The sequence below is a fragment of the Oncorhynchus mykiss genome, chromosome 7 (assembly GCF_057628025.1).
Source record: "Oncorhynchus mykiss isolate SJ-2025 chromosome 7, ASM5762802v1, whole genome shotgun sequence".
NCBI classification, from domain to species: Eukaryota; Metazoa; Chordata; class Actinopteri; order Salmoniformes; family Salmonidae; genus Oncorhynchus; species Oncorhynchus mykiss.
Genome location: NC_143028.1, coordinates 3,055,923 through 3,067,265, shown reverse-complemented (window position 1 = coordinate 3,067,265; position 11,343 = coordinate 3,055,923). Strand labels below are relative to the sequence as shown.

The 11,343-nt window shown below is 42.4% G+C and overlaps 1 protein-coding gene across 1 annotated transcript; it reads right to left on the bottom strand.

Moving 5' to 3' along the window:
• Positions 1-3,439: 3,439 nt before the first annotated feature.
• Positions 3,440-7,325, bottom strand: LOC110527292 (homeobox protein GBX-2-like). The gene is made up of 2 exons (XM_036982304.2): positions 6,266-7,325; positions 3,440-4,828 (listed from the first exon to the last, which is right to left on the bottom strand). The coding sequence occupies exons 1-2, from the start codon at positions 6,777-6,779 to the stop codon at positions 4,317-4,319; spliced, it is 1,026 nt and encodes a 341-aa protein (XP_036838199.2). The 5' UTR covers positions 6,780-7,325; the 3' UTR covers positions 3,440-4,316.
• Between the last annotated feature and the right edge of the window lie 4,018 nt (positions 7,326-11,343).

The window sequence follows — 11,343 nt, the reverse complement described above, 5'->3', positions numbered from 1 at the left end:
AACCTCTTCAGTGAGACTATTTGCATTGAGGTACATTAAATATTGTTGCAACAATTACTGGTAATCATTGTATAATTAAATCATGAGATGATCTGTATCTTTCTGTTGATATTAGTTCCTGTATCTTTCTGTTGATATTAGTAGTGTATTTGCTATATGTTGGCCTGCACCTACAGTATGAAAGAGATACTGAAGGTGTAACGGCAGATGTCCTCTTCGTCTGAAGAGGAGTAAGGATCGGACCAAGATGCAGCGTGGTAAGTGTTCCTGACGATTTATTAAAAACGAACTGAACACTGAAATACAAAACAATAAACGATGTGATGAAAACAAAAACCGAAACAGTACCATGTGGCGACAAACACTCACACGGAAACAAACACCCACAAACCAACAGTGAAACACAGGCTACCTAAGTATGATTCTCAATCAGAAACAAATAATGACACCTGCCTCTGATTGAGAACCATACTAGGCTGAACACAAACTCACGGCCCACCCCAACTCACGCCCTGACCATACTAAATAAAGACAAAACAACGGAAATAAAGGTCCGAACGTGACGGAAGGAGGGAGAGAGTGTAATGTTTACTGTACATTTTTTATTGTTTATTTCACTTTTGTTTATTATCTATTTCACTTGCTTTGGCAATGTAAACCGAAGTTTCCCATACCAATAAAGCCCTTAAATTGAATTGAGAGAGAGAGAGAGAGAGATGTGTGTGTAGCTTGGTGTATGTGGGGTTTATAGAGTATTCATTTCCAGTAACAGCATTCTCAAGCCAGAGCCTATTAGGTCACGCGAGTCTCATGGCTCGCTTTCCATCAGAATTAATCATTGGGGGTTCATTTGAAGCTTCGACAAGTTGCTGTTAATTTAGTGCAGGGGGGACATGCTAGAGTGAAAAGCGGAGGTCCCAACCAATCCCCCTGGGCCTCATTTATCAGCCAACCGCGACGGCCCGGCTTGATTACAATTTGCAAAAAAATTCATTAGAGTTAGCGGGGCAATTGTCAGATCTCTCCCTCTCACCTCGATACTCATATCGCTTTCTCTGTCAAACATCCTCCTCAAGTAGGCTACACAAATTGCTCAGTGTGTGTTCTTTCAATACAATCTAATCTAGCAAATCTGTATTTGAGTAATTGTGTAATGGACATATTTTGTTGTAAGTATCCAGTAATCAAATGCCTGAGTGGATCTCTGTCGGGGTGTGCACGAGTTTGTGTGGAATAGAAGACAACATACAGACACACACACACTCCTCTAGAGCGGGTCATGAGAGCTCATCTTGTAGCCAGGCCTGTCAGTGATGCTCAGCCAGAGCGCGAGCTGCCGCAATAAATCTGAGTTTCACAGTAATTCACTCTTTCTGCTACTATGACGAGTTGGGATTTCAGTTGAATAATCAAAAAATGTGCTTGGGGAATTTCCAACGATGAATCAGTAGGGAAAATACATTTTACGTGGGTTGAATAGAGGCGACTGTAAACATTAGGATTTGGATAGGTGGTAGGCCTCATAATACAAGATTAATTCCATAAATTGCCTGTTTTTATGTCAGGATCCATAGCCGATTTCCTCTAGTTTATTTTGAAGATATAACAGCGTTATTTGTGCGTTATCATGGCGTGCGAATTACAAACGATGACTGACATCAAAATATTGTTCAGGTGCGTGACGTGCGACGCTTGTCTGGGTTAAATGATGCGCGTGACGATAATAGCGTTGTTGTTGCCGGGGGGGAATAGCGCGCTGTCTAAATGCTGCCAGAGAGACGGAGAGGGGCTACACGACAGAACGATCGTTAAACTACTGCAACAACATCTTGGAGGATGCTTTAGCTGTGAAAGAATGATGGTTGTCTTATTTGAGGACACTTGTGGGCTTAATCAATACTCATTGGAATAGAAGGTTTTACTTGTGTCATTTATATACAGTAGGTCTAGTAGACAATATTATTTAACTCCAAATGTGTTTGTTAAAAACATTTTTTTTTTGACAAATTGCTTTTTAGAACATTGTAAAAAAAAAAAGTTATTTATTTAAATAATATATTTGTCCTAAAATGTGTAGCCTAGCCTATTTAATATCCAACCTATTTCAAGAAAGGCGATTTATAATAACCAATATTGTTTTAAATTCGTTTATATAACACCGATAAATACATTGTCAGAATGGATTATTTTATAATTTAGCCTAGTGACATTTGAAACGGTTTAATATGTTTAGGGTAGGCTATAGACCTACTGTGGTAGCGCTGACAGATGGAGCTTAACGCAGGCTATTCATGTGCGGAACATGACAGAGACCAACAAGATGTCCTTAGAGATCACAAGGGGAAAGTCCTGCAAGTAAGCCTGCGTTGTATTTTAGTCGCCAATCTTATCAAATTACATTTATGAAATTGTCCACTTCAATAGATGTAAATATTCAATGGCAAAGCAATTGGCGCGCGGGGAGGCTTACACGTCACCTCTTTGTCCCAGTAAATGAGGCGCTCTGGGCCCGGGGCAAGGTGAGGCCGAAAATCAAGGCTGACACCAGGCCGCGACCTTCTTAAACAGCCGTGCTCGTGACGTTTCACTCGGATGGGAATTGGTGTTCCTCACAGCCTTGGAGGAACCTTGGAGTTTCATTCACCCTGGCTGATAGGACCCACCCCCTGTCATAACACGAGATTGCGTCGCCGAGCGAGATCTTCTTACATATTTGTTGTTGGCATGCATCAGGTTGATTTGCTCCAACATTCGCGACGAGGTTGGCCTTAATTCCAGAGGGTGGCTGGAGCAGAGGGGCAGAGCTGTAAAACTGTCACCTCCCTGGCTGACTGCATGGCTCTACTGTCGGAGAGATAAACAGTTGGTCCTGCCTCTGCATTACCTGTAAACCTCACAGTTGCTCCTGCCTCTGCATTACCTGTAAACCTCACAGTTGCTCCTGCCTCTGCATTTACCTGTAAACCTCACAGTTGGTCCTGCCTCAGGAATATCTGCACACATATCTATCTCACAGTTGGTGCAGGAAAAATTATACAATTCTGAAAGTCATTAATTATAATAGTATAATGACATGGTTATTGCAAGTAATAGTCTTAATAATAATAGTATAAATTGTGTTGTAAATGAAATCTAAACGAAATCGTGTCGTTAATCACCCTTAATTCAAAGATAAAATACATACGCAATTATCTTCCTTAGTGGATTGTGAAAATAATATTTGTCACTTGCAGACAACAAATTGAATAATCCCAAATGAACATTTGATATATTGGTGAAAATAATAATCAACCAAGGAATTCAAATATCATGATCAACTCGAAGTCCAGCACTCAAGAAAGCACCTCTAAACCCGCGCATGCGTAACTTCGCTAAAGATTTCAAATTCAAATAGAATTGCACAAAAATGGAATGACAATAAACAAACTGACAAATTGTTGACAATTACTAATGGTTCATCTTTAATGCACACTTTATTATTTACTCAATAAGTCATGGAATGTTAGTTACTTTTTGCACAATATTAAATAAATTAGCAGCGTGCTCCTTGACTGTTGAAAAAGTCACAATGAAGAAAAATCATTCAAGCAACCATGGAATGAAACAATGGAAACAAACTCAAACTGAGAACAGAAGTAGGATGGTTTTTACAGGGCCACTCTTTGCTTTTTGGAGGAGATGATTGATGGTTGAGATGTCTGAGCATATTTGTAGGCTATGTGTACAATATGTGTACTGGTTTGGGGGGGGGGGGGTGATAAAATTAGAAATTATAAAAGTGCTCCTTTTGGGACAAAGCTGTTCATTCTGATCTGATTTGCGCCTGCTGCAAAAACAACAATAATACAAGCAAGGTCCTTCAGAATCGGCAGCACAAACCTCAAAGAAAATCTAACAGACGTAAAAGTAGGTTATCTTTTTAATCAACATCTCGGAAATGTACAATTGGATGTATTGTTGTCTTGTTGTAATGTCCTCAATTTGGTCCCATGGCGGTTATAGTTATGGCCCATCTCGGTATTTACACTAGTAACCAAGGTGATACATGTCACCATTTCGAGTTTTTTTGTCTTGGTATTTAATCAGTTTACCATCAGTGGATCGATTCAGCAGTAATGCAGAGGAAAAGCAATGTACCATCAATTCATTTGCTCTCCTCTGTCTTACAAAGATTTACAAAGACTCACCAAAGGATAAACTTGGTTTGTGATTATCAATAGTCCAATTCCAAAATAACGTGTGTGCTGTTTTTCTGTTTTTAAACAGTGTTATTAACTTAATCTGTATTTCGTCCATCGGTTTAACATAAAGAAATGTTATGGTCTGGCTTGCTCTAACTGTTGGTGCTGACTCCTTATTGCAAACCGGCTGACGTGCACGGGGATAGGCACCACGATTTTAGGGTTCCTAGAGGGCTCGCCGGTTTTGGAATTGACGTTACCAGCCTTTACGCGCTTCCACTTGGCCCTCCGGTTCTGGAACCAGATCTTGACTTGAACTTCGCTGAGTTTCAAGGCATGCGCAATCTGAGAGCGTTCCGTTAAAGACAGGTATTTCTTACAATGGAACTCCTTCTCCAGTTCCAAGAGCTGCTCGCTCGTGAACGCCGTTCTCCGCCGCCGGTTCTTACCGGTAGACGTGGTGCTGCCAGTGCCGTTGGACCCGTGGACGCCCTCATCCACGTTACCCTCCCCATCATCTTTCTGACACATCGAGTTACCCGTCATGTTGTCGTCGGAGCTGTAGTCTAAATCGCTGTCCATTGAGAAGCTCTCATCTCTTCTATTGCATTCGTCCTCTTTCGGGTCTTCTTTGCCGTGGGTTCTGGCTGTGTGGGTAAGGAAATAGAACAGGTTAGTTTAGGTTATATTGACCTCAAAATAGTAAATGACAATGTGTAACCTATAACGGACTGATATGCAACAGTTTATGAGTTTATGTAATGGATAACCGCAATTATACTTTTAAATAAATATTTTGCTTTAAAAAAACAAGCAACTTTTCTTCTACATTTGATTCATCACTAACGTTGTGTGTATTGTATCAACATTTCGTTTCATGAGTAAAAACCCACGAGTAGACTTTACATATTGTGTTACAGGAAAACAATAGCCTATTATATTATGGAGCAAATTAGGAACAAATTATATTATGTCTCTGGACGTATTTAAGTGAAGTGAAAGTTATTTTAGTAAACATATATTTAAGTAAATATTTATCGAATTAGGCCCATCGGCTGTATCATGACACATATCATGTATGAAATAGGCCTCGCGCTTACTATAATTCCATTCATTTTAGAGACAAAATCAATTGATTTATGTTATACAATATCTTAAACGCACTTCCGGAGTTAAAGCGTTTCTTACATGTATTTCATAATACATACAGACCCTCATATAAATGACTCGGTCGACGTTGAATTCCGATCACAAAGTGTTTCTTACATGTATATCATAATACATACAGACCCTCATATAAATGACTCCGTCGGCTTTGAATTCTGATCGCAGTTTTATAGACATTCAAATACTGCAGGCGCTTTCCCATCCTTCAATTAAAATAGGCTAATTTAGTCATTTAGTTTGCCCCCAGGCACTATTCATTGAAAAGCCTGAAATAAACGTATTTGATATGCGGATATCATGTCAAGCTTCTCACGACAAAATATGTAAGCGTCCATGTAAAGAATTTGTTTAAAAAAAAAAAAAGAAGACATTTTTCACTCAGGGGCAACTGCCACTTTCTCTCACTATACTTTAATCGTTGTCATTTGATGTGAAATGCACAGGATATAGCCTACGCCAACACTGAGGGAGTAGAACTTTTAAGTTATCCTCAAATGGTACTTGGGTCCTTTTTTTGTACATTGATGACGTGGGTCTATTGATAATATTGGTCCGTTAGCTAATAGGCCTAATAGCATAATTAATGAGATAAAGTTTAGAGATCGAATTACTTCTTATAAGGAACCTCGCAAATGTGCACTATTATTTATTTATTTTTATAATAGGCCTAATAAATACGAGTATTCGCTTTGAACTTCTCTTTTACAACTTACAAATAATATCTCATTTATCCAAGAACATTAGGTTACATTTTAGTCATTTAGCAGACGCTCTTGTTCAGAGTGACTTACAGTTAGTGCATCCAAGCACAAGACAGCCACACATCCCAAACACAGACTAACGTTTCCTCAATAGAACCTTACGTCAAGTAAACAACCCTGTCCAGCAGAGTCCAGACAAAACAGAGTTTACTGTACCTGTGGATGACTGCAATGGCTCTGAGTCGTGGTAGGAGGGGAGCGTTGCGGACTCCTTTCCTAGAAATGTCTTTCCGTCATCCCCATCCAAACGAATGTCCTGAGATTTATTGAAGGCGGCGTGGAGAGACTGCGAGCCGAACTTCCTCGCCGCCTCCTGGTGCTGCTGTGAAGCCGAGAACCCTCCAGGCAGGCTGGCCATCAGGGTGGAGGTGAGCGCCATGCCCTGAGCCAGGCTAGAGCAGAAAGAGTTCTGGAGGCTGGGGATCTGGTGGTGCGGATGGGTAGCCGAGAGCCCCTGCTGCAGGGCGGACTGGGGTAGGGCAGGGGGCGGCGGAGGGTGCGGTGGGAGCACCACTGACCGGTACGGCATGAACATGGGGTAACCGGTGTAGACGAAGTGTCCCGGGCTGGGCTGAGGGGGACCGCCGATCAGAGAGTCGATACTGAAGGCAGTGGTGCTTCCCAGTGGGCGCTGCATCATCATAAACGAAGGGCTGAACGCTGCACTCATATGATCTGATGGAAGGAATGTCAATCAAGGAAATGTTACTGGAGAAATGGAAGGGAGCGATGACACCTGCAGTCTTCCTTGGGTTCGGAAGTCACCAACTTCACAACGTTGTTATTCGACAGACAACCGACCTTAGAAATGTCGACGTTTTGGTAATCCCGTGATTATTTGTTCGTTTCTCGCGATTAAATAAAACCATTCCATCAACATTGCAGATGGTCGACACACGATACTGGAGAGTGGAGATGTGTCCAGATCAACAGAATTAGCAGTCAATTTGGAGCCGTGGTGGTTTCCGAATATAGCAGAACTCATGTGGCCCCTTTTGGTTTACCTTGCGCTCCGATAGCGGGAGCCAAAGCCCATTCCAAGTGCCAATCAATATCCTCGAGTTGTAGCTGACGTTCTGACCATTTGACAACAACAATCTTATATTCGATGATACTCGGTTTCCGCACGTCTGTCTAACTCACTCTAGAGAGTAGAGTGATGCTACTCCGTTCTACAACATCCAGATGTTAAGCATGGAGTTTAAATTACGCTCCCTCTGTTTGATCGGCTCTTCCACTCGCAAGGACCACCCTCTCATCGCACTCTCGCATTTCATTGGTCGCTGTTAAACTGTTGGGCTAGCCTAGCTGTCATTCGTCACATAGACCTGTGAGGGCTGTCTTCGGTCTGGGTCTAGGAAATAAATGCCAATTATGTGGATTTGTAAAGCGTAGGCTATACACATCCTAAGGGACCATAATGCAAATGGGAATTAGCTAGGCTACACATGCAATATGCACGCACACATATTGACTACAACTGTCTTCCTTACATTAAATGTATAAAACATAAAAATAACTATTTGTACTGAATAGGGTTGCAAAATTATGTGAACTGTCAATAAATTCCCTGGTTTTCCCAAAGTCCAGGTTGGAGGAAATAAGTAGGAAATTCGGAATCTTCCAACCAGGATTTTTGGAAAACCAGGAAAGCTATTGAAAGTTAACGGACTTTTGCCACCCTAGTACTGAATGTGTGTGTGTATGCGTCTGTTGTTGCTTTGTGTGTGTTGATAAAAAAAATCCTGTTCCACCTTTTCAGAATGACGAAAAGACTGTTCCCTGATATTATGTCCTCTTGTACCTAAAGGAAGCTTAGATCAAACAGTGGAAGGTCCCCATTCACTACCGACCAGGCTACCAATGGGCCTTCAGATGAAGTGAGAGCTGGAGAGGAGATGGAGGTTAGAAGGAGAGATGGTGTGGAGATGGAGAGAGGGAGGGGAGATGAAGATATGGAGGTTAGATATAAAGATGGAGGGTAGATATAGAGATGGAGGGTAGATATAGAGATGGAGGGTAGATATAGAGATGGAGGGTAGATATAGAGATGGAGGGTAGATATAGAGAGGGAGGGTAGATATAGAGATGGAGGGTAGATATAGAGATGGAGGTTAGATATAGAGATGGAGGTTTGATATAGAGATGGAGGGTAGATATAGAGATGGAGGTTAGATATAGAGATGGAGGGTAGATATAGAGATGGAGGGTAGATATAGAGATGGAGGGTAGATATAGAGATGGAGGGTAGATATAGAGAGGGAGGGTAGATATAGAGATGGAGGGTAGATATAGAGATGGAGGTTAGATATAGAGATGGAGTTTTGATATAGAGATGGAGGGTAGATATAGAGATGGAGGTTAGATATAGAGATGGAGGGTAGATATAGAGATGGAGGTTAGATATAGAGATGGAGGGTAGATATGGAGATGGAGGTTAGATATAGAGATGGAGGTTAGATATAGAGATGGAGGGTAGATATGGAGATGGAGGTTAGATATAGAGATGGAGGTTAGATATAGAGATGGAGGGTAGAGTGATGGAGGGTAGATGGAAATATGGAGGGTAGATGGAGTGATGGAGGGTAGATGGAGGGTAGATGGAGAGATGGAGGGTAGATATAGAGATGGAGGTTAGATATAGAGATGGAGGTTAGATATGGAGGTTAGATGGAGTGATGGAGGTTAGATATACATATGGAGGTTAAAGATGGAGGTTAGATATAGAGATGGAGGGTAGATATAGAGATGGAGGTTAGATATAGAGATGGAGGTTAGATATTGAGGTTAGATGGAGTGATGGAGGTTAGATATACAGATGGAGGTTAAAGATGGAGGTTAGATATAGAGATGGAGGGTAGATATAGATATGGAGGTTAAATATAGAGATGGAGGTTAGATGGAGTGATGGAGGTTAGATATAGAGATGGAGGGTAGATATAGAGATGGAGGGTAGATATGGAGATGGAGGTTAGATATAGAGATGGAGGTTAGATATAGAGATGGAGGTTAGATATAGAGATGGAGTGATGGAGGGTAGATGAGAGATGGAGGGTAGATGAGTGATGGAGGGTAGATGGAGAGGAAGATGGAGAGATGGAGGGTAGATGGAGAGGAAGATGGTCAGATGGAGGGTAGATGAGTGATGGAGGGTAGATGGAGAGATGGAGGGTAGATGGAGAGGAAGATGGAGAGATGGAGGGTAGATGAGAGATGGAGGGTAGATGAAAAATGGAGGGTAGAGGAGAGATGGTTAAATGGAGGGTAATGGAGAGAGAGAGAGAGGAATATGGAAAGATGGAGGGGAGATGGAGAGATTGAGGGTATATGGAGAGAAGGAGGGTAGATGGAGAGATGGAGGGTAGATAAAGACATGGAGGGTAGATGGAGAGATGATGGAGAGATGGTTAGATGGAGGGTAGATGGAAAGATGGAGAGATGGAGGGTAGATGGAGAGATAGTTAGATGGAGGGTAGATGAAAAGATGGAAATGAGATGGAGGGGAGATGGAGTGATGGAGGGTTGATGTTGAGATGAAGGGTAGATGGAGAGATGGTTAAATGGAGGGTAGATGAGAGATGGAGGGTAGATGGTGAGGAAGATGGACAGATGAAGAGATGGAGGGTAGATGGAAAGATTGAGGGTAGATGGAGAGATGATGAGGAGATGGAGGTTAGATGGGGAGATGGAGGGGAGATGAGGAGATGGAGGGTAGATGGAGACATGGAGGGTAGATGAGGAGATGGAAGTTAGGTGAGGGTAGATGGAATGATGGAGGGTAGATGAAAAGATGGAGATGGAAGTTAGATGGAGGAGAGATGGAGGGTTGATGGAGGGTAGATGTAGTGATGAAGGGTTGATGGAGGATGATGGAGAGATGGTTAGATGGAAGGTAGATGGAGAGAAATATGGAGAGATGGAGATGGAGGGTAGATGGAGAGATGGAGGGTAGATGGAGAGATGGATTAGGAGAGCTGGAGGGTAGATGGAGAGATGGAGATGAGGATAGATGGGTAGATGGAGAGATGTAGGGTAGATGGTTAGATGGAGAGCTGGAGGGTTAGATGGAGAGATGGAGGGTAGATGGAGAGTTGGAGGGTAGATGGAGAGATGCAAGAGATGGAGAGATGCAAGGTAGATGGAGAGATGGAGGGTTAGATGGAGGGTAGATGGAGAGATGGAGGGTAGATGGAGAAATGGAGGGTAGAAGGAGAGGAAATGGAGAGATGACTAGATGGAGAGCCTTCCATGACACCCTTTTTGGTTCCAGGTAGAACCGTTTGTGGAAAGGGTTCTTCAAATGGTTATCTTATGGAGACAGCTGAATAATCCTTTTAGATTGATAGCACTTGTTGTTTTCTAAGAGTGTACTCACAACCTCTAGTGTGTTGATACAGCTGGAATTAAATGAGTTGAATCAACATCAGGAGAATATATTTAGGAAGCTGAAAGGACGTTGCTGATAGAAATGTTATGTATAGAGCTGCCGTGAGTCCTTATTCTCCATAAGAGAGAATCATACTGTATCGGCTCTACAGTAATGTATTTCTATCGGAACGTTGGTTAATATTGCCCTTACTGAACAAACCCCAGCAACTCCGGCTGGCTAAGCTTTATAATACATGTATAATAATACATATGCCATTTAGCAGAGGCTTTTATCCAAAGCCACTTACAGTTGTAAGTGCATATACATTTTGGTAAGCTTTGATCCATCTAGTAGAATGAGAGCACTGTGAGTGATTTGTGATGTTTAGTGACTGCATAATGTACCAGGTTAATAACATGCATGGACAAACCTCTGCTTGATGTGAGACCTTCGTATGGTGCCGTCCCATCTCTTGTCGCTGCCATAGTTCATTCACTGCTGCTAGCTTCCTATCCAGATATTGTTTGTGCATTTGAATAACAGTCTTGATACGAGTCAGTAGCCACAGTGCCTATTGATGTTCATGATGACCAATAAATGTCCCTCATATGAATAACTCAAGTCACTGCTGTGCAAAAGGCAGCCTCTCATAGCGCCACCATACTTTACTATTAGGTGAGCTGTCAGTTAATATTGGGGGGGGTGGGTGCTCCCCCCCTAACCGCTAAACCCGCCTAAATCCAGATCCACTCCTTGAGCCAATCCAAGGGAATGTGTGGGAGCCCAGGCTCCCTCCAGCCCCAGCCCCAACCCCCCAGCCCAGGGTCCCCCAGCCGCAACCCCCCCAGCCCAGGTTCCCCCCAGA

Coding starts and splice junctions, on each gene's coding strand:
- LOC110527292 (XM_036982304.2), bottom strand. CDS start 6,779: ATGAGTGCAGCGTTCAGCCCTTCGTTTATGATGATGCAGCGCCCACTG. Junction 4,829..6,265: donor GCCATTGCAGTCATCCACAG/GTACAGTAAACT, acceptor TTACCCACACAG/CCAGAACCCACGGCAAAGAA.